The 23,430-nt window shown below is 41.7% G+C and overlaps 3 protein-coding genes across 4 annotated transcripts; 2 read left to right on the top strand and 1 right to left on the bottom strand.

Annotated features, from left to right (window-relative positions):
• Positions 1 to 556: 556 nt before the first annotated feature.
• Positions 557 to 3,669, bottom strand: Med17 (mediator complex subunit 17). The gene is made up of 8 exons (XM_070665462.1): positions 3,508 to 3,669; positions 3,173 to 3,355; positions 2,746 to 3,062; positions 2,450 to 2,662; positions 2,180 to 2,385; positions 1,494 to 2,066; positions 1,240 to 1,388; positions 557 to 1,149 (listed from the first exon to the last, which is right to left on the bottom strand). Exons 1-8 carry the CDS (start codon positions 3,606 to 3,608, stop codon positions 939 to 941), a joined length of 1,953 nt encoding a protein of 650 aa, XP_070521563.1. The 5' UTR covers positions 3,609 to 3,669; the 3' UTR covers positions 557 to 938.
• A 197-nt stretch (positions 3,670 to 3,866) lies between these two features.
• On the top strand, positions 3,867 to 9,577 carry LOC139107674 (3'-5' RNA helicase YTHDC2). Of its 2 annotated transcripts, none has more exons than XM_070665461.1 (8): positions 3,867 to 4,058; positions 4,211 to 4,422; positions 4,491 to 4,684; positions 4,869 to 6,954; positions 7,033 to 7,419; positions 7,490 to 7,740; positions 7,823 to 8,160; positions 8,248 to 9,577. In XM_070665461.1, the coding sequence occupies exons 2-8, from the start codon at positions 4,229 to 4,231 to the stop codon at positions 8,257 to 8,259; spliced, it is 3,462 nt and encodes a 1,153-aa protein (XP_070521562.1). In that variant the 5' UTR covers positions 3,867 to 4,058; positions 4,211 to 4,228; the 3' UTR covers positions 8,260 to 9,577. The 2 variants fall into 2 exon arrangements, with proteins under 2 accessions (XP_070521562.1, XP_070521561.1); XM_070665460.1 differs by having other exon boundaries at positions 3,867 to 4,139.
• A 304-nt stretch (positions 9,578 to 9,881) lies between these two features.
• Positions 9,882 to 23,077, top strand: C12.2 (von Willebrand factor A domain-containing protein c12.2). The gene is made up of 20 exons (XM_070665459.1): positions 9,882 to 10,151; positions 10,287 to 10,450; positions 10,575 to 10,655; positions 10,758 to 11,167; positions 11,268 to 11,432; positions 16,687 to 16,845; positions 16,924 to 17,154; positions 17,246 to 17,455; positions 17,588 to 17,748; positions 17,829 to 18,111; positions 18,172 to 18,873; positions 18,961 to 19,341; positions 19,421 to 19,572; positions 19,773 to 20,202; positions 20,276 to 21,030; positions 21,181 to 21,491; positions 21,618 to 21,869; positions 21,960 to 22,354; positions 22,449 to 22,687; positions 22,777 to 23,077. Exons 2-20 carry the CDS (start codon positions 10,336 to 10,338, stop codon positions 22,892 to 22,894), a joined length of 5,550 nt encoding a protein of 1,849 aa, XP_070521560.1. The 5' UTR covers positions 9,882 to 10,151; positions 10,287 to 10,335; the 3' UTR covers positions 22,895 to 23,077.
• The last annotated feature ends 353 nt before the right edge of the window (positions 23,078 to 23,430 follow it).

Here is a 23,430-nt window from a genome sequence, read left to right as displayed (position 1 = left end):
TCTCGCAATCTTGTTTACTATTCAAATCATTACTACATTTTGCATAAAACATTGAAAACATAATTTTTGTAAAATACTAGTTGTAAAAGTTATTGTTATTGCTTATAAAATGCAAAATTCAATATACCACAGTTTCATACAACATAATACATATAATAATAATTCCAATTATGTAATTACTTCGCTATAGATATAAATTTATAATGAATTATAATTTTTTTCCTACAAATTTAAAGTATGCTGAATTTTAAATTTATATATTCTGCACATTTCAATTATAAATAATTTTTATTAATATAAATTGATAATTGACAATTCCAAATAATCCTAAATCACAGTCGTAATTAAACGTTCAGTAGTACGTAAGAAATTGTTGTTCAAAATGTCGAATCGATGTTGATTGACTATAAATGGCCAAATAAACATCAGTTCGACATATTTTCAACCAATTTTTCTTATTGGAAGTAAAAATTTTTTATAGTTAGAGGAAGTAAGGAATAAGATTAAATTTGTTTAAAACTTCCTTGTTTTTTTTTTTTGATAAAATCAAAAGGCATTTTATCAATAAATCGTCTTGTATTTTTTCGATAATTGAACTATTTTAGAAAACAAAATTACCGATTCTATCTTAAAATAGCACTTTTGTTGCCGATACAGTCAAACTTTTACATACTTTCTTCATTGGAATATATTAAATTTGTTTTTTTTCTTTCTTACGGTTTAACAAATTCAGTTTTTGTTTTTTTATTACTTCACATTATTATTTATTTGATTATACACTCACGAAATGAAAATGTGTTTTGTATATAATTTAAAGTAAAAAACTGTTTTTTCCGATATCATTAAAATATATATACAGGTTAAAGATATAAAAAAATATAAGAAAATTTTTTTAGTTCCGCACAAATATATAAAAATTTGACTGTAATTTGCAGCACTTAAGAACTTGTTAAAGAAGCCATAAGTAGCTCCATTTTATTGAGAAAATTTTTTCCTTCCATCTTGTCCCACCTGACTTCTTTGAAGGAACCTCCTAGGTTCTCCCATTTCCTTTCTCGAACAAGCTGACCGGGGAAGAAGTCCTTACGAGGAGAATGAGCAATGGCGACTTGTACACCTGTTTGTGGTTCGCAACGTACGGCTATCATTCTAAAAACATAATAATTAAAATATAGGCAAATGTGAGAATGTTTTAAAAATTTCTTTTATTTTATATTGTAAATTTAAATTATAAAATACCTATCACCGATCGGCGAAGCTAGAATACAGCTACTAGCGTTTCCTAGAGGTTCGACCGAACCTAGACCAAGATGTGAGCTGTTTGCCAAAAACTGCCAGCCCATACACTTAGCTAGAGCTTGTACTGCACTTATTTGATGCTGATAAATCTGCGTACAAAAAATTGTGATATCACTTTATCACTAGTAAAAGTACGTTTTATATTTGAAATTTTACAATTTACGAATGTTTATAAAAAGATACAAGCAACTAACCTGACAGAAAATTAAATCCCTCAACTCCTGAGGCTCGTAACTCATGTGCATGACTCTACCGTCGCGACATACACACTTTAATGATTTTTCACCAACGTGTACAACCATCGACGTTCGACACACGCTGTCGTATCCATGCGTCAAGATATTTATTTTTACACAAGATTGCGTTGGCGAATTTAAAGCATTCCAATGCGAAACGATAAGTGGATCTTTCACCTCCTTCGCTATCGTATCTAATACATATTCTGTGCGCAAACGCATGAAAAAATGTTGCGCTTGTTGAATAATTTGTTCTAGTAGCGTTTGACTCTTCGTCATTTCTAAAAGTTCATATCTGTCGGCGGCGGTAGGGCCAGCTACATATCTGCGTTTACTAGGTCCAAGAGGTCCTGAGGCAGGGTGAGGAAACGGATGATTACTATTATTATAATGTACTTCGCGTAAAAGTTGATGCAGAGAGTGTTCCAACACATGATCATGGTCCGTTTTGTGTGGTGGTGGGGCTGTAGGTTTCTTATCGCTACCTGTGCTGTGGCACAAGCCAATTATTAATTGAATTCCTGGGAGTACCTAGTGTACATATAATAATTTATTAAATAATGTTTTCTATTATGCATATTTTTTCACAAAATTAATAATATATATATATATTTAAAAACGCGACTTTTTTGCGCAATAAGTACCGTAGCCATTATTTGATTTCCGACAACCATATGAGGTATCGGAGCACGTAAATGTACAGCCTCCCGTGCTAATTGACTAAACAGTTCCTTGCAAAACAGTACATTTTGTGCAGCCTCTAACTTTTGCTGCCAATGCATATCAGTATTTGAATTATTTGCACTGCTGTTGAGCAAACTTATATTTGCATTGCATAAATCTTCTTGATCTAAATAAATTAATTTATTGTCAGTAAGCATGTATATTTTATAATTGTTAGTTTATCCTATTACCTTTCTGACATAATACTTCAATGTACGCAACGCCCTGCAACTCGCTAGGTATAGTTACGCGCAAGGCGGATGCTTTTGAATTTAAAGGGCCGTGAGACTGTCCAGCCATATTGCTACCAGTATTAGGAGATGCTGGTGGACTATTGCTATTTCTTTCCTCTTCTTCAGCTTTAGTAACTTCAAACATGCCAGTTTGCGTATACTTAGAGCCAGCTGCATAAACGTTAATTTATAATTATTCCACAAAAGCAAAAAATGGTTTAAATAAATTTTGAAAAAAAAAAAAAAGAACAAACCAGTTCGATAACTAAGATCGCCAATGATAGAGTTTGATACTTTTTTCAGACGCCAGTTTTGTCGTAATCTTAACAATTCAATGTGAAAGTCAGGAGTAGATCTAGTTCTGGCTAATTCAGCTTGACAATTTCGCAGTCTCTCAGCACCCATCATGAGCACTGATGCTGCACCTGCCAATGCCTTTTTCCTAGCATATACTTGTATCATAGGTTTTACATCAGCTGATTCTTGAGGTATTGGATCCAATACCATATAATGCTTTTCCTTTGCTATTGCAAGTACATCAGCCAATACACATACTTCTGTCAAGGCATTCCTATAAACATAATTAAATTTGATTTTTCTTTACATTTTGCAATGGCACTATTGAATTATTTAAGTTTATTACATAAAGCGCTCTAAATGTATAAACAGATCATGCTAAACCTTAATTTATTCCTAACGCTATCCCACGGCCATAAAGAGGATTGAAATGAAGCAGGATCCTTTGTATCTTCTTCAGTTTTCTCGTTACCTTCTGCCTGCTCCTTTTTCACCTCCTCACCGTTCGTTTTACTGAAGTCAATCTTCTGAGCGATCTTCGCCAAGTTTTCCGATAAAGTGAGAGGTCTGTGACACAATTAAATATACAAATTTTACTTTCTCTTAATGAAACCTAGGTTAATTTAAAAATGCAAGATGGGTTAAGTGCCTAACACAAAAACCCGTTACTCGAGTATCTTTACTCTATTCTGTATTAATGCAAAAATTCGTTTACGTACGCTTGATAAATTTCTTGGCCATCGTAAGTGATTTCCTGTATTTGATTTTCAATCGGTGCCTCTACTGAAATGTTCACGGAATACGCCATTATTGTTTTCATACATCGAAACCGGCGAATAATGGCATATGTCCACTCGAAGCTTTATCACACGAATGGTCTGTCGCGTGTTTTTTAGCGGCTCGCAGCGGATTTCGTTGGAATTAAAAATTAATTCCGATCGTTCGCTAGCAGGGGCTAATTTTCACCCCACTTTAAGCATTGATAGATAGAGATAGAAAGACCTTTTCGAAACATGCTGTCTTTTTCTAATTTTTGTACACCTATTCAGCTAAGCACGCAGTCTACCTCAGTTACGTTTATGCTTGCGGAACGAAATGGCGTAACCAATCGGTGATTGTTTGATCTTCTCGTGTTTCGGATCATTCGCCTCGAATACTACATAAAACTCGTGCATACACTGGCACGAATATACTTTCTTCTCAGTTTTTTTATCTGCAAACTTATATGTTTTTTCGCGGTATACTCAGATTGTGTCCACTTGAATAAAAGGTATCAGAGGCTGTTTAACCTCGAGGTTGTTTGAGTTTTTTTTTCCTAAGATATTTAGGAATATCATAAGTACTGGAAGTAGTGAGTAAATCGAGGTTAATAATCGAACGTTGATCGGTTGAATTGTTGCTGAGATGTTGTGTTGGTGATAGGTGATTTGAGTGTTTGCCATGCCACGAAGAAAACAGCAGAGACATCGCCCCATAGGGGAGGATACCCGTATTGCGGTAAACCTGACTCTAAAGAAATTGCTGAACACTGTGGATCAGAAGGAGTTAGAATTTCCATCGTCGTATACGGCGGAGGAGCGGGCATACATTCACGAGCTGGCCAAGGAGCTTGGCTTGAAGTCAAAAAGCCGCGGGTATGGCTGAGAGATAAATATATTGTACTGTTTTTTTGTGGCAAATTTACTGATTTTTATTTTTTCAGGAAAGGTACAAACCGATTTTTGACAGTATATAAGAGAGAAGGCTCAACAATAGTTCAAGCGGATGCTGTGATAAAGTTGCAGAAACCTTCAAAACAGAGCATATATAATTTAATGCAGACTTATCCATTGAATCACAAGGAATGTCAAGATCTGCTTCCACCAACTGAGAGAGAGCGTCCTCTTAATAACGATGGTATATATAAATTGATTAAAAAATACATTTATTTATTGATTAAAAAATACATTAATTAACTTTTTATATTTAATTATTTATAGCTAAAAATTATAGAATATTATCTGCATTCTATTTAATTTATGAAATATCTAATCAATGTTAAACCAATTAAAATTTTAAAGAGATTGTTTTACTGTTGCAGTGAATACAAACACTAAGGCAATGGGGAGACTGAACAATAGTATACCGCAAGTACCTCAGTTAAAAACCAATTTTGATGTACTGCATTTTCGTAAGTCTCTTCCAATTTTTAATGCAAGAGAAGAAATTCTTAATGCACTAAACAATCATCAAGTGGTGATAATTGCGGGTGAAACGGGAAGTGGTAAAACCACTCAAGTGCCACAATACATTTTGGAGCATTGTCAGCAAAAGCATCAAGCTTGTAGAATTATTTGCACGCAACCTAGACGATTGTCGGCAGTATCTGTGGCCGAGAGAGTAGCGTTCGAAAGAGATGAAAAAATTGGCCAAACTTTTGGATATCAAATAAGACTGGAGAGCAGAGTAGCTCCTAAGACTCTTTTAACATACTGTACAAATGGAGTGCTGCTTAGGACTTTAATGGGCGGTGATTCTGCTTTGACTACACTGACGCATATCATTGTCGATGAAGTTCACGAACGAGACAGATTCTGTGACTTTCTTTTAATAGCTTTAAAAGATGCGCTAGTCAAATATCGTTCCTTAAAATTAGTACTTATGAGCGCCACTATGGATACTACTATCTATGCCAAGTATTTTAATAAATGTGTCGTCGTTAACGTTCCTGGTCGATCGTATGACGTGGATGTATACTTTCTAGAGGACGTTTTGAAAATTACTGGTTACATGACGAAAGAAATGCTCGCAAAAAAGAAAGAACTTTTAAAGTGGAAAGACAAGCAAAAAACCTTGGAGTCTTGGAAGCAATACAAGCCTCAGAATAGAAATACTAAGAACGAGAAGAGTTTACTGCCCGCTCCAATTTTAGCCCAACAGAGCGAACCTATACCGGAGAAAGTTAAGCTAGAATCCTGGCTAGAAGGAATAGAAGAAATGGATAAAAGTCTTTTTGACGCATGGGTGACCGGTAGAGAAGATAATTTTGCGCAACTTTTACATTTTATATTATCTGAAAATGTTTCTGTAGATTATCAGCATTCAGAGACTTTTATAACACCGTTGATGGCCGCTGCAGCTAGGGGCTGCATAAACACAACCGAGCAACTTTTAAATCTAGGTGCGAATCTCAACTTGAGATCAGCTAACGATTGGACTGCGTTAGATTGGGCAAAGAATAGGAATCATACCGAATGTGCCGAGTTAATCGAAGCTTACATGAAAACTTATGACTGTACGATACCGAGTAATGAACTGGCGCATGTTGCGGAGACGTCACTTTCCGAAGAAGATAAATTATCGCTCGATATATACCACCATACGTTTAATGACGACAATATCGATTACGATTTATTGTTAGAATTGATATTTTACATTCATTTAAAATCGCCACCTGGTTCTATTCTAATATTTCTACCAGGATACGACGACATAGTTACGATGAAAGAAAAAATAAATGCGGAGGATAAAAAGATGAATCAGGGTCTGCGCTACAATTTGTTCGTTCTTCATTCGAATATGCAGACTTGCGATCAGAAAAAAGTTTTTAAACCTAGTCCTCAGGGCACGCGAAAGATTGTTCTTTCTACGAATATAGCCGAGACTAGCATCACGATTGACGACATCGCATATGTTATTGACTCAGGAAAAGTTAAAGAGAAGGCTTTCGATGCTATATCAGGTGTGTGCACATTAACTTCAAACTGGATATCTAAAGCTTGTGCAAAGCAACGAAAAGGTAGAGCAGGTAGATGTAGAAGAGGAATCTGCTATCGCCTGTTTTCTTCGGTACGATACGATAATATGCAGGATTATCAAACACCTGAAATTCTGCGATTACCGCTGCAAGAACTCTGTTTATATGCGAAACATTTAACTTCGGGAAACACGCCTATCGCTGAATTTCTGGATAAAGCCCTGGAGCCACCGTCTAACGTAGTGACTAGGAATGCAGTACAGTTATTGAAGACAATCGATGCGTTAGATCCTTGGGAAGATCTAACTGAATTAGGGAGCCATTTATTAGATTTGCCAATTGAACCAAGACTCGGGAAGATGCTGTTGTATGCCGTCGTTCTGAAATGTTTAGATCCCATTTTAACGATCGTTTGTTGTCTAGCATACAAGTGAGTATATATTAAAATGTATAATAATTACAAATAATTATAACTGTTCTTTATTATATGCGAAATAAATTACTTTAGGGATCCCTTTATATTGCCATTGCAACCGTCGCAAAAGAGAGCCTTGACCGTTGCACGAAAAAAATTTGCCACTGGAACGTTTTCGGATCACATGGTGGTTTTGAGAGCGTTTCAAGGCTGGCAAAACGCTAGAGCAAGCGGCAAAGAACGTGCCTTTTGCGAGAAAAATTTTATCTCCGCTCCTGTGATGGAAATGGTAGTTGGAATGCGTACGCAACTTCTCGGTCAGTTGCGGGCGTCCGGTTTTGTAAGAGCCAGAAGCCCCGGAGACATTCGAGACTTAAATTCAAACTCAGAAAATTGGGCAGTCGTAAAAGCAGCCTTGACAGCAGGCTTATATCCGAACTTGATACGAGTGGATCGAGAACATATGCAGCTACGCACACAGTACGTATGAAAGCATATTTGCAATGTTTAAATGATATATGATTTATACATTTTTAATATTTTATTATAGGAAAGAGGTCAAGGTATTTTTCCACCCTTCGTCGACTTTAAGGGATGATCTGAAGTCTTCAAGGATGACATCTGCGCAAATACATGCAACTAATGTACAATCTTTGCCGTGCGATTGGTTGCTGTATGAAGAGATGAGTCGTACAGGACGTTTCTGTCATGTGAAAGTAGTTACACTCGTTAATCCGTTAACTGTAGCGCTATTTAGTGGACCAGCTAGATTACCAATGGATGTAATTTACGAAGCTGAAGGTAAGCAACGCTTACTCTCGTGGCACGAAGTGAGTTTTTTTTAAATATGATGAATACAAAATTAATATTATTGTATTTGCAGTTGTGCCAGAAAGCGAGTCGGATTCAGAGGTTGACGAAACTCATGATGGAACCATTTTTAAGCTTGATGATTGGGTAGTCTTTAAGCTTGATCCTGAAACGGCTCAACTATTCTTACATTTACGGCAGAAGTGGAACGCTTTGTTCCTTAGACGTATGAAGGCACCCAATAAAGCAATGTCAGCCTTAGACGAGAAAGTTATTAACACTTTAGTAACTGTGATCACGAACGAGGAACAAGCATGCGGTCTTCAGCAACCCGCTGGTATAGGGCAACGTCCACGTCCTTTAATCGTTGATTACTATCCCGCAAATGTTAGAAGAGACGATTACCCAGAAGTAAGTTCACAGCGCATTGTTTAATACTATTTATACAAATTATATAAATTGCTTGAAAAGGTATTAATGTGATCTATGCATTTTTAGAGATATTTCTAAATCAGGAAGAGGAAATATAGTCTATTGTGTACAATGTGAGGTCTGAGTTTTTTGATCATTAATTTTAATGACCAATTATTTTATTTATAATGTTGTAGCTAAAGGATTTTTATTATTAATGAATATCTGTCAAAGTTATATTTAGCGTGGTGAATTTATAGATATTTATTTAATATACATGTATTTCACATAAATATAGTTTTTATAATTTGTAGTATTGGAGAAAGACTGTTATAGTAAGTTTTGAAATAATAGATGTATAACACTTGTGATCCTATTTACAGAGCCTTCGTCATAGTAGCAACAAGTTTTTTTTTTTTTAAGTTATAATATAACACATTTTATTTTTATAGTAGGATATTCTTTCATTGTTCAGTATTTAAGTACTGAAGGACACCGATAAACAATGTCATCAAGATCGATATCTATATCTTTCAGCGACGAATTTGTTTGAATATTACATTTATCGTTAATTTCCAGACATAAAATTATTATTCAATAATTATATTTCGTGCTGAAGTAATCGAAAATGGGTTTTGATATCTCTAATTCGGAGGTATGTAAATAGGCCTTAACCCTGTGTATCTTATAAACGTATGTGATATATTACGTAGGCACTAAACTCTAACTTAACTACCTTTTGTACTATATTTAATGTATGTGGTATTTAAGTATTTTCTCAGCAGGTAGTATAAATTAAGGCAGCTATGTAGACAGCGAAAAGAAGAGCGTGGATTAATTTATAATTATTAAATGCTACTTAGCATAGTACTTTCTTGCAATATTTCTATTCTATGTAGAAATTTTAATTACTGTTTATGAATAGAATTGTAGCGGTACCTTTTTCATACCTGATACGTGTAAATTAATCACTTTTGTATATTTTTGGTTGAACTTTATTAATAGCTTGCTTTATATTCAATCAGCGTACGAAATTTCACTGTGTAACGCTTCGCGTGTGCTTTGCAAGATATCTAACGTTTTATTTCATTTGAGTTTTGTGATTTATGATAGTTTTACATACTTTCTAGTTAAAACAGAAAATTGTAGACGGAGCACCACAAGGCGAGTGTTTTAGACGAGTAATACTGGTCAATGTGATAACGAAATTTATATATGTATAACGAAAGTTAGCGACAGAAAAAAAAAGGTGTATTGATGTAATTCTTATTTCGTGTGTTCTTCGTGACGATTCAGTCGACGATTGAACTTTGATCTTTGTTCTGTATCATTCAACGCGTATACACAGCGATTATAAATTACATATTAAAGTTTCAGAAATGTATCAGAAAAATAAAAAAAGGGAACATGGTCGTAAGTAGTTTTGGCTTATTTTATAAGTTGAAAAACTTAAAGAGTTCGTTACCTTGTAGCTTTCCTTTTATTATTTTTATTTTTCTGAAATATCGATAATTAAAAATCCCTCTGTACGCATGCAATATATAGGATTGAGTCATATATTGGAACAAATAGTGTATATTCTATTGCGATTACATGAAAAGAAAATTGCGCGTCAAGTTGTTTTGAAGAGTTCCGATAATCTTTGAGCCGTCAGATATTATATTTCATAAATAACATAGAATGGTGATGTATTTGCGGCTGTTTTATATATTTAATTCACAGTTAACTTAAAAATAATTATTTTAATCATTTTGGTTGCATTAATATACGAGGTAAAAAAACGTATATTACATAATTATATAAAACGCGTATATGTATAATTTTTTAAAATGTGTTAGTACCGCGCACACGCGTATAGTGACGCACGTGGTGCGCCAGATCGCACTGTCATTCATGCAATCTCGAGCACGAGCCCACGTGATCGCTGGCGATCTTGGTTATGTTCATCCCAAACATCCCGACGAACGTAATGTGCGCTAAGTAGTCGAGCAGTAAGCGTTCTTATTCTTACTTAAAATACATCGGTGGAAAAAAGAAATACGCATGGGGGTTGACTGGCAAGCTGTCGTTGTTCGAGAGCGCTTTACGGGCACTTGTTATTTGTCTAATTTAAATATCGTTTGCAGGTGGTCGTCTCGCACCATGCTTCTTAAGATTTGAGACCCCGCCGACGAGATGTTATGCGTCCTGCGGAATTCCCTCCGCTTGTCAACGGCGAGCAGAGTCTTGGAACGGCCGACAAAAGTCCCCGGCAGGTTCTGGCCTACTTTGTTCGTAAGATGTAGATCAGGTGAGTTTACGATGACTAATTCTATTTAACAATTCGCTGATGTAATATCTTGATCTCTTTTTTATTTTTTTTTTTTTGACAGTATGTATGATTATTTAATTCGTTCTTCTGCTTTTTCTTTTAGAAAATATAGTTGTCACTATTGCCGACGTGTCGAAAGAAGTGAGGCCAGCAAAGAACCCGGAATACGTTCCAAGAAAATACTGTTAGTGTCGATGGACTTTGCTATGTGAAAGTCCACAAGATTGCAGTTAGTAAAGTGAGGACTACGTGCAATATTATATCATTTTATTTTCTGTTTTAACAGTGTTAAATGCCCACTCTCAGGAGACGCTGAGGCACTTAAAATGGATGCTCCAGAAAGACGTTCTGCGACAAGATATGTTCCTCATGGGTGGACCGGGTATACGGAGGCGAGAGCTCGCGCTTGCTTTCTTGGAGCTGACCGGACGGGAGTTGGAATTCATCGCGCTTACCCGCGACACGACGGAGGCGGACTTGAAGCAGAGGCGAGAGATCAAAAGTGGCACCGCATATTATCACGACCAAAGCGCGGTGAGGGCCGCAACCAACGGACGAGTTCTCTTGATCGAAGGCGTGGAAAAAGCGGAGCGAAACGTGCTGCCCGTGCTAAATAATTTATTAGAGAATCGTGAAATGCATTTAGAGGACGGTAGATTTCTCATTCCGGCATCTCGTTACGATAAATTGCTAAAGGTACGAGTCTTTACAAATTTCTTAATCAATCTCGACTAAATTTTAAAGTCGGCCTAAAAAATTATTTTGTATACGATGAATAATTTACGGTAATTTTCAGACGCACACTCAGACGGAGTTGGATAAGTGGCGTCTCGTACGAGTCAGCGAAGATTTTATAGTAATAGCACTCGGTTTGCCATCGCCACGTTATCCCGGTCATCCATTAGACCCTCCTCTGAGATCGAGGTTTCAAGCTCGTCATATTCCGCCGCCGACGTTCGAGGTAAGTGTCGCAAGTATACGAGCCACGTCCGGCTTCAATAAGATTAACGTGATCGACCAGACGGCAGTGAAACCGAATAGATTTTGCGTGTCGCTTCGCAAAAAGCGTTAAAAAGTCGAACGTAACGGCGGAGCGTACCCGGTGTCACCTTTCCGGGGCACGTCGTGCTCGAAGTAGAGGTAAACGTTAAGCGGGAAGTCATTAAGGAAGTTTCTGATTGCATAGCAATGCGGCTTCATCAAAACTTCGTCGCGGCAATTCGCGATCGTAGGTATTCATACGATCGCTTTAGCTTATTATTAAAATTGCCTCCCTGGCAATTAAGGGACGCGAGCCTGATTTATGTCTCAATTATGCTCTCGGTTGTGTTCGACTGTTAGATGTAGGCTGTTACGATTAAGGTAGAAAAGGAAGAAGTAGCAATTTGGATAATTCAGCGGGAGGAGGGTTTTTTTTTTTTTTTTTTTTGAGGAAAACGTACGTAAAGCTATTCGCATTGCGCGTCTCGAAGGAGACAGTCGCGGTATTACTCGAGGAACTTTCGTCTGATTTATGGGGTCGGGGGTGGCGTACCATTAGGCATGGGGTGCGGAGGTCGCGCGAGCCCCTCCGCGGGCCACCGTCCCATCCCTTCCTTCCTTCCGGTGCTTCTCTCATTCTCATATAAACGCCGGCCCGTGGCTGCGCCATGGCCACAGGCACCCGCGCGGCTTGGATCGCGTGTCCCAAGCAGTCGAAACTCTACCTGTCCTCCCGTTCGCAAGTCGATACGTCGCGATTCGAACAAGCCCACGTATTAAAGGAGGCAACGCGAAGCCGTCCGGTTCTCCAAGTCCCCCTGGCGCAGTTTGATAGCACGGTCTCTACCGCGACGTCACGTAATTAGATCGCGCCCGTCTCTGTCTCTTTAAAATTTTTTTTCGCGAGACCGACGCCGCGAAAACAACCGTCGCGCGGATTCCTCGCTCGTCTGTAAAGAATACCGAAGAAATGTCCACCGAGCGTTGATTGATCGTTTCTTTTTCACCGTCGTCGGTTTATATTCCGAAGAGCGCCGTAAATTAGATGAACGATATACTAAACACATATTAAATTTTAATCTTACGTTAAAGTCGTCTACCGCGCGGTGTTGGGGTACGATATTGAATCCCGAAGTAAAATTGATCGGCCGCGCAATAAAGAATTTCTTTTTTTATTGAACCTTGAATTTTAATAAGCGAGAAAGTATTAATACCCTCCCTCGTATCGCGTTATGCCGGCTATATGGGCATCGTCGGAGAGGCCTTTGTTTGTTCGAACCGTCTGGGTGGACGGTATGCGTCACGCTGTCCTGTCGCCCGATGATCCTGTCGCTAATCCACGGCTGCCCCGTCGACACCCGCGACCCACCATGGAGAAGAGTTTCCCCGTGGAGACCCAACAGCCCGAGACCAGGCTAGACCGCCTGAGCAGCTGCTTCATGAATCTACACGTGGTGGTGGAGAAGAACTTTCCGGACAGCAAGATCCCGCCGAAGATCGTGCGCAGACAATCGGCGCCGCCCTGTACGAGGATATGCGATGAGAAGGCCGCCAGTGTTCTGAAGGTTTACGTCAACGACAAGGTAGACGAGGACCGTGTGAGCTATCGGATACTGGACGGCGAAAGAGAGAGCTTTCCGCCGAGCGAGAGCCTCGACTACAGCGTAGGGCGATCGTTTCATCTGCGGCGAGACGCGTTCTCCGCTATGACGGAGTGCAAGTCGACCGACAGATCGCCAGATTGGAATCCGCTGTCCGAGAGGGTGTTGCAGTGGCTGGACCTGTCGGGAAGAGCCCAGGACTACGAGTTAGAATCACCGGAGTCGCGAGAGGAAGCGAGAACTCGAGAGGATCGACGATGGAGCGCTACCAGGAGGAGAAGACATCTCTCGCGGCCGCGCGAAGACTCGGCATTCGCTGAGCGAGATCGCGTGGTCGTGCAGAATTACAATCTGCAGAAGAGCTTTAAATTGGAGTGCGAGGCGAAGTTTTCGCGAAGGCGCCTGTCCAGGACGAAAGACAAGACGGAAGAGGACGAATCTGTGACGGAGGAGAGCAGCGGCTCGAAGGGACGAGCTGTGCGCGCGAGGGAGGACTATTTGGAGAACGAAGATGAATCTCGGGACGAAAATCGGTCAGCCGCGTCGTGGACTCCGCCTGGCCGCTTACAGCTGCACATCGTCATGCCCAGCTTCAACTCCGTTGAGAAACGTACTTCCTCGCTGGAATCGTTGGCCTGCGATTGAGCGATGGACCGTCAAAGCGCGCGTTACCAATTTTTTGCGCGCCGTCGTTTCAGCTGCACCTGACTTTTAACAAAAAATTGTTTTGCCGTTTCGCCCTCGATATTCCGCGCCGTGACTTTTTATTTTTTGACGCGAAACGGGGGGTGGGGGGAAATATGAAGCAAATATTTGGAATCGATGATATTTAATGAACAAGCTTACACGCTCACGCTTTAAAGTAACATTGCGCAATTATTGTGGCTAAAAAACCTCGCGTGTTTTACCACTTTTTGTTGAAACGTGAAACTGTAACGTGATGCTGCAGAAATACAAGGTATTTATTTGATTAATCTTATTCAACTTTAACTGTTAATAAATAAGTTTCGTTAAATATTCCGAGGTTTTTTTTAACGCACACGGTATCCGCACGTATTCGGAGCTTTCGAATAATTCTGAATGTAGTTTTTTTTTTTTTTGTGGCATTAGTCAACGAGCTGTCATAAATTAACGCCGTATAATTCCCTTTTGGTTTAACTTTGCGTCCCGACGTTCTACAATAAATAGCATTTTCGTGGAGAGTTAATCCGGGGCCGTGTCGCGAACCCGTTATTGTCCGCTGAGAGAATTGGAGTTGACGGAGACATCGCCTTATTTTACGTCGCCGGCCGGAGACTGAATAGAACTCGGTTAATAATAAAGTCAAAAGAAAAGGGATCATTTAAAACTTGAAAATAATTACATGGCAATGGGGTATTTAAACCATTTCTCGTAAACGAGTATTATCCGTCACGAAGCGCAGTTTGCATATTGCCTGTTTCGTAGACGTTGCTGTCACGCGCAGAAATGAACCCGGAGACGCATATGTTGGAGAACTCGCGGATATATTATAGACGCGTTCGAACGAACAAAGAAGCCGTAATGAAAAATTACGATTGCAATTATCACGTTGTTAAGATCTAAGTTAAATACGAAGACTTCCTACGTGTTTTATTACTTCATTAAGTTTTACTGCTTATTATTATGACCGTGGATTTACTCGAGCTGGATCGACGTTGTGCCTCGCGTTTTATGGATTATTTTATGGATTATTTTATACATAATACGGCTCGTGACTCCGCTAATCTTTGCGTACCACCTCCGTGTGACTGCTGGCAGTCGCCACGATGGATAAACGAAAATAATAGAGCGCCGTGTTTAGGAATCGCGCAAGACAGCTTTATAATATGTGCCCCCCGGGGGGTGGAGGGTGTCTATTTTCAGAGCAATAAAACTTGGTGGTGAAACAGGGGCGCGCGGGAAATCCTATTTTCTACATACACGGTATCATCCTTTAATAATCAATCATCGCGGAAGTCGGTGTGTTAAAATAGAAGTTTGACTTTAGAACTGATGGATGTCCTTCGGGGGAAAAAAAAAAGAATGTTACCATAATTTAAATTTGCCGTGACCCGTTCGCGATTATTGCCGCGAGTGGCAGATGCATGAATACTCGAGCTTACATGGCGACATTTATGGCAGTTAAAATTGGTTTTATTTCCCCCGAGTATATATATCGCAGTATTGCGGTACGAAAGTACATACAGCATCGTGCATCGTCTGACTCGTATACGGCGAAAGTGCATATAAAGAAAAAATAATAAAGATTATATAGGAAAATAACAAGAACATACAATAAAGATTGCTTCGCGTAGAAAGCATAAAGGCCGTCTAGAAATATGGTTTTCCGTGGAAAGAAAAAAACAGAAAGAAAAAGAAAAAAATAAGGAGGCATTACGTTCGTACTGATATTTGTAAGATTTCTGCAATTTAAAGTTGCGTAGATATCCTTGAAATAATGACGGTCTTTTATCCAACGTGAACGCGATATTTCTCATCTCCCACGCGAGTGCATTGAACTATGAAAATTGCCGGAAATGGAGAATCGCGTGTTTGCGAAATAACCGAGTTAACGTTCTGATAGCTCGGTGACACATCCGCGAAAGGAGGACCGCGAAAAACTTTTCCGGGTCCTCGGATTTCGCGCGAGGCTCGCGTTTTAATCGCGCGACGGTCGGGACGACCGTGGGGGGGGAGGGGGTGGGTCGTGGGGTCATTTATCATTTATCCGCATCGAAATCGACGCCGTGTCTGATAACCAACTGGGGAACGGGTACGGGAGCCGCGACGTGTGCCTAATAATCGAAACGTGGTGTCGTGAGAGCCGCCCGGGCGCTTTCGACAAAATTGATTCGCGCTCATTCTATTTTCGCGTCGGTCGGGTGCCGGGGGACCAGTCACGAAAACCACATTTCCACCGACGCCGCAATTACGAGGCGATCGAGGGCTCGAGATTATAGTCCGGGCCGATTGAAAGTTTTGGATGGAAATTCCGATGGTAGGCGGATATCTCTCTCGCGGCTTCCGTGCCGAGCGGTAGTTATTCACTCGGTGCTCGGGCGCGCAACGCTGGAAAGCCCTTGGTGTTAATCACTCCTCTCGGAAGGAGGACCGTTTCGTACCGAATCGCGGGTATATAACATTCCTCACGTGCGCGCTTCCGCCGGTTCCTCTCTTTCCCTTCCTTCCCGCACCCTTCCGAGCCCCCGAGACGCCAAGGTGCGCCGACGAAGGCGGAGAAGTAATGGGAAGATAGTTCCTAGCAGAATTCGAGTAGTTCAACGCACCGCAGATAGACGGTTAAAACGTTAAATATATTACACCCCTGTAACAGCCCTGTAAACTTTCCGAGTTGCGAAACTTCCTTCCCCGGCAGACTGACTGCTGTAACACTCGAGCGCGAAATGTTGTCAGGCTGTTATCAGTTTCCCGCGAGGGTAATGATATTAAACGTAAGTTCATTACTCTTGCTCAATGATTCGAAAAACTTCTTCCCGCTGGTTATTAAATTTAGTCGTTTTATCTTTATTTAATTCATTTGTTTTTAGAGATAATGAAAATGCGGCGTAGATAAGTTTTAGCGTATTATCGAGGGTGTCACGGGTGCCGTAACATCGAGATTTGATTTTTAAGGAACAACTCGAGGCCTTGAGAAATTTAACATCGAGAACTGACGTTGGGAAGTTGTCGCAGTTGCTATCGTGTGCTCACGCATTAGTTACTCAAGAAGCTGTCGCCATAGGCCTGCCGGATTTCCCTTTGGATAATTTGTCGTCGGCCGCTTTGATTATGGTAAATCTTTAGCGCATCAATTCTGCGAGCTTTCTTATCGTTTTTGTTACTAAAATTTCACGTGTTTTTACGTTCTAGGACAAAGATCCCGATTTGTCAGTGTACGACATTTTCTACAGGTTTTATCCGTACAAACTATTCCTGGGTAAAGAAGGCCGGAGTGCCGTCGAGGATATTCTTGGGACGTTTAGCGTGTTGAACGACTCCAAGACCGAGCAGGCTGTCACTAGCAAAGTAGATGTTATCGAGAAAGCCGATGATTTTTTGGAGATCAGTATAAAGCGTGATAACGGGGAAACAAATTTTTACGTAAGTTGAATAATCACTCTTCCGTATTAATCCTGCGTAATCGTGGATCGCTGAGTATTATTGTAAATGCCTGAGTTTATTTTACAAATAGGTTCCCCGCGGTACGAGCCAATTATCTCGCACGAACAGCGACGATTACATCGAGACTAATTATCAGAATAATTTATTGGCGAGTATGCTGGAGTCTCATTTGACGTCCGATTTCTGCCTGATTGGACCAAAGGGCTGCGGTAAATCAACCACCGTTCGACGGCTCGCCGATTTATTAGGATATCAAGTGGAACCGATAGTACTTTATCAGGCAAGTTCCGGCTGCAAGCCCCAGACTACTTTTTGCGCCAACTTGCGAAAGGAGCGAGGAACGATCGAGGCTTCGGAGGACCGTGCTCCTCGCTCGCGATTGAAAAATAAAACGATTGAAATGTTCTCGTAGGATATGACTTCCAGGGACTTGATACAACAGCGGACGACATCGCTTAGCGGCGACACGGTCTGGAGGGATTCGCCGCTGGTTGACGCGGCTGTTCATGGCAAACTCGCTGTGCTGGACGGCATCGACAGAATTCACTCCAGCACCTTAGCTATCCTGCACAGGTAGACGCACGTGGTATCGCGCTTACGATATTTAATGCGCAGGTTTTAAGCGATGATAATGTGAATGCATTTGCTTGTAGATTAGTTCACGATCGGGAGCTCCAACTGCACGACGGTAAGAGGCTTATACGCGCCGATCGTTACGACGAAATTAAAGAAGAGTACAGAAGATCCGACGAGGAGATGCGCGATCACGGTATCCTGCGAATTCATCCCGGTTTCAGGCTAGTGGCTTTAGCCGAGCCGCCAATCATCAATAGCTCGTCCGGTCAGTGGTTGAATTCCGAGTTGCTCAGCTTATTTCTCTTCCACGAGATGAGGCCGCTCGCCAAGCGCGAGGAAATACACATTATTCGGTCGAAGGTGAGGCTGAAACATTCTACGTGCCGTAGATAGATTTTTCATCGTGTGCTTTGCTTGCAGTTCGGAGAGCCTAGTCAAGCGTTGCTGAGTATCGCAGAGTTAGCACACGTCTTACGTTCGTCTAGCGATCCGACTTTGCTGTCTCTCGCCGGATCGCTCAGCACTCGGCAACTTCTGCGAATTGCGGAGCGAATGCATCGATTTCAGTGCGATGACGCTTACAGCGCGGTCCAACGCGCGTGTCTCGCGCGTTTCCTGCCGACGATCGCGAAGGAAGCTCTCGAGGACTCCTGCCGTCGTCTTGGCATCGTTTCACCCAAGTCCGATGCAGATTTGGTACAGATTGAGTGCTCGGTTACATCAGACTCCGTAAAAATTGGCGACACCGTCGTAGATCGATATCGCACTACGGTGCTTAGTAAAGTGCCCGACATCGTGTTTTACGACGTGCCCGAACACGTAGCGCTCTTAGAACGACTGCTGCAGGACTTCAGCCTAGGACAGAATATATTACTAGTCGGCAATCAGGGCGTCGGCAAGAACAAGGTCGTGGATCGGATGCTTCAGCTGTTGAACAGACCGCGCGAGTACATTCAGCTGCACCGCGACACGACCGTACAAACTCTGACCCTGCAGCCGATGGTCAGGGACGGCAAAGTCGTTTACGAGGACTCGCCGCTCGTGCAGGCCGTGAAACTGGGCCACGTCCTTGTCGTCGACGAGGCTGACAAAGCGCCGACGCATGTGACGTGTATATTGAAAGTACGTACTCGATGGCGGTACAGCTATTATGCGGCGCAAACACTCTGTCGGTTGTGAATCGTAAAAAAATTATCCTGTCATTTTCAGACCCTCGTGGAATCGGGCGAAATGATTCTGTCGGACGGCAGACGAATTATTCCCAGCACCGGTGACAACGTCCGCAACGCAAACAGCATTCCCATGCATCCGGACTTCAGGATGATCGTGCTGGCGAATCGGCCGGGTTTCCCGTTTTTGGGCAACGACTTTTTCGGCGCTCTTGGTGACCTGTTCAGCACGCATTCCGTCGACAACCCAAGTACTCGCAGCGAGATTCAGCTCTTGAAGCAATACGGCCCGCACGTAGACGAGCGGACGATACATAAATTAGTGAGAGCTTTCGGCGAGCTGAGAAGTATGGCCGATCAAGGTTTAGTCTCGTATCCTTATTCAACCCGAGAAGTGGTTAACATAGTTAAACATCTGGAGGTGATAAAATTTTGAGCCGATAAAATTTTTCAAGTTGCAAGGTCAGTAATTAATGAGATATTTTTTTTTACCATTGTAGAAATTTCCGAACGAACCGCTGGGTACCGTAGTGCGCAATGTCTTCGATTTTGATCGATATAGTCAAGAAATTTTTGATACTCTGGTAACCGTGCTTCATAAACACGGGATTCCCGTTGGAACGAGTCCAACCAATGTTGCCTTAGCTAAGGAGTAAGATAGTTTTTATTTTTTTAAATATTTAGTAAGGTATTTATTGATTATTGAGAAAAGTAAAATTAAATCAACTTTTTCATAACGTATTTTGCTAATTTTATAACGATTCTATTGTTATAATTATACGCAAATAAAAATGTAAAAATATTGACACATTCTCACGCACGTACAACGCCCTTTTTCCTTTTCCATTACAGAATACCTTTGCCTGAGATGAAGATTAGTGGTAGTTGGAATGTTTTGAGCACGTTCCATAGTGTTCCCGTTCAAGAAAGATACGTTAAATTGAAACCGCCAACATTTCCGGTGCAAAACGATCGAACTCTGGATCGAGTTGAAGCCAGATCGGCTTGGTTCACGGAACTTCAGAGTTACTGGGCGATACCCATTAGCGAAAACAGTACAGTGACCGCTTTAACGGTTGCAAATGGAAGTAAAGGGGATGGTACAGACGATAGGATACACGTTCTCACCTCAAATCCTTTGAGCATATTTAGCATGGCGCCGGAGTCCGAACATGTTCGCAAAACGTCGCTGCAAGGCTTAATCAGCCCCGAGAGAGGCACCATACCGTTTTATAGCATCGCGGTCGATAATCTCGGCGACGTTATTGTTCACGAAGAAACTGTAAGTAGTAGTAATTAGTGGCGCAAATTCTCTCTCCTTCGCGACACCGTTCATTAAATCCGATCGTTTTTAGAGCAATTCTATACTTGTGGCGAACGTAAACGAGGGCTCGGTACGAGAATTGCAGTTTTCGTCCTTTCTGGATATCGCCAGCGACAGAATATCAAGTGCCTTTAGAAGCAGAAATCCTCAGTGGAAGATGAAGACGGATCTACTTCGGTCGCATAATCTGGTCGTTTTATACACGCAGAATTACGACAAGCTCGAAGTTATCGATCTTCATAGGATGTGCGCTTACTCGATGAGTTTGCCGTGCAACATCGAGTCGGTTCTGCTCGCGTCCGACAAGAAGTGGTTGATTCAGGACGCATCGAAGAATAAGTACATCCTCGCGAAATCCTCGGATGCCGATCCGTGCCCGAACATGTTATGCGAGCTGGACGAGTCAAATAGCGTCGATTTGAAAACTGGCAGCATCTTGAATTGCGGTAGGAGCAGCTTGCACAAAACGGAACTAAGCAAGGCTCTTCAGCAGAAAATAGACTCTCCGAACCGACTCCTAGTGACCGATAATACATACGCCGGCATCGTGACGGGTTTCCCCGATTTGGATAGCTCTAACGAGCTGCATTTCTGGCCGAGGAAAGGAAGAACGCGCAGCTACATAACGCCCATTATTACGCAGAACGGCCAGGTGATCCGGACGATTTCACCCGATCAGGTACCCGACGAGGTTTATCCAAAGAACACGAAGCACACAGGAATTTCTGGATATTTAGAAATAGTCGATACGATAAATCACAAGCTGCGCTACATACCTATCCCAGAGTAAGTAAGGAGACTTAAAAAACAAGAGGAGTTCTCATTTATATTTTTATTGCCTTCGAAAAACAATAGCGATATGTCGCGTATGTCTTTTATTGCGCGTTATTATTTTCCGATAGAACAACTGAGAAAAATTAAATCTCTTTTATGCAGGCCGGTTAACGTCTCGCCGTTGACGCAATGGCTGTACGCGAAGGATCTTCCGCTTTATGCGTCACTTACGTCGAACGAAGGTCTCGTCACAATAGACGCCGGCGGCTGCGTCCGTTTATGGGAGACATCAATCACTAATATAGAAAAGTCGTTAGGTGCGTGGCGTAAAACGATAGGCGCCGATGAGGAAAAAATACAGATCACCAGAGAGAGATATTCGGGGCAGGATGTCAGCCGGCCGAAACACGGAAAGGTCGATAAGAACAACCAGCCGCACGTGGGCGGTAACACTTGGGCCGGGGGAACCGGAGGTACGGGGTGTATTCGCACGAGATAACGATAAACTATGATGAAAAATTACATTTTGCGCCGAAGTATTATCACCCGTGTTCAATTGTCAGGAATTACGATATTAAATACACGTGAAATTATTTCAGGTAGAGACACGGCGGGCCTGGGTGGAAAGGGAGGCCCGTATCGGCTGGATGCTGGACACACGGTGCATCAACTCAGCGACGCGGAGAAGAACGCGGTGCCGGAACACGTAAAGAAAGCCGCTCGCGAGATGGGCCTCCGCGCGTTTAAACAGAGGCTTAGAGACATAAAAATGAGCGAATACGACCACAAGCTGTATGCTCAATTCAGCGACGCGGTTCATAATCAGGTGCAGGCCTTGAGAGTCATTTTAGGTGAGCATTTTTTAACCGCAAATTTATTTTAACGTTTATGGAAGTAGTTGTTTCCTTATCGCGCATCGCATGCTCGCATGCCATTTATAGGCACGTTACAGGCAAAGAGCAACGAGCGGCAATGGTGCAGGCATCAAACGTCAGGCGAGCTGGACGACACGAAGTTAATCGAGGGATTAACCGGCGAGAAAACGATTTACCGGCGCCGAACGGAAAAGGAGCCGGAAATCGGGGCTCCGCAATTGAAACCGAAGCGACTAAAGCTCGTCGCAGATGTGTCTGGCAGTATGTATAGGTTCAACGGCTACGACGGTCGGCTGGATCGTGAATTAGAAGCCTGTGTCATGGTAATGGAGGCTTTTAGCGGTTATGAGGGTAAATTTCAATACGACATCGTCGGCCATTCCGGCGACGATTATCGCATTGTTTTTGTCGATCGCACGCAACCGCCGACGGACAATAAACGAAGGCTGGAGGTGATTAAGGCGAGTAAGATTTATCCCCATTAGTTTTCTTTTTTCTCTCGCGAAATGATAAGCCGTGCAATTTAATTAACGAGCAGATTATTTGTCTTTGTAGACGATGCACGCTCACTCGCAATTTTGCATGTCGGGCGATAATACCTTGCAGGCGACGCAGCATGCGATAGCGAGTCTGGCGAAAGAGGATTCCGACGAATCTATAGTCGTCGTACTTTCGGATGCGAACCTAGATCGTTATGGAATTTCCCCCGAACGCTTTGCAAAATTGTTAACGTCTAACGCGGACGTTAACGCATATGCCATTTTTATTGGCTCACTGGGTGATCAGGCGACAAGGTAGTTTTGTTAATAAAAGTTTTTTTTAATTACTTTTGTTAATCTCATTGATATTAATTTTACTCAATTTAACATATTTATATTTTCAGATTGATAAAGAAGATGCCTTCCGGTCGCGCGTTCGTATGCATGGATCTTAAGAATATACCACGGATTCTACAACAGATCTTTGCTGCGTCAGTTTTAAGCACGACGCGATCGACGTAACGTGAATGATTTTAGTTAAATGGAATTAGTTAAATTTTGCGGAGAGAAGTAACATTTTTTTTAATTTACTTTAATTGAAAGATTATTTAATATATTTTGGAAATGCATGCTTTTATACAACATACTCAGGTTTACAAACTTGTATATTACTGTAAATAAAAATTTGTAGATATCTTTTAAAAAGAGACCCAATATGCGAAATCCAATACGACGAGCTTCAACGATAGATAGTGGGTCGTGAATAAGGAGTACGTACGTATCCAATCGTACCGCATTATTAACGTCCACTCGGTCTTCAAGCTCAGCGGCACAATTATCTCGAATCTATCAGAGCAGCGTATTATCACGAGATTGGACTGAGAAGCCACCGGTGACCTTTCTACTCAGGGTAAACGCCCGGATTTGTCCGCGCGCCCACGCGCATTTGGTAGGAAGAAGTCGTCGGCCGTGACGCGAGGGAGGCGGCGTGGACCAGCGCACATCGCGGCGGGCCAGAAGGGGTGCTTCATCCCTCGCGGAGGGATGCAACCGAGCGC

The sequence above is a fragment of the Cardiocondyla obscurior genome, linkage group LG13 (assembly GCF_019399895.1).
Source record: "Cardiocondyla obscurior isolate alpha-2009 linkage group LG13, Cobs3.1, whole genome shotgun sequence".
NCBI classification, from domain to species: Eukaryota; Metazoa; Arthropoda; class Insecta; order Hymenoptera; family Formicidae; genus Cardiocondyla; species Cardiocondyla obscurior.
Note: the sequence above shows the minus strand (reverse complement) of the source record. Positions and strands in the feature narration are given on the sequence as shown.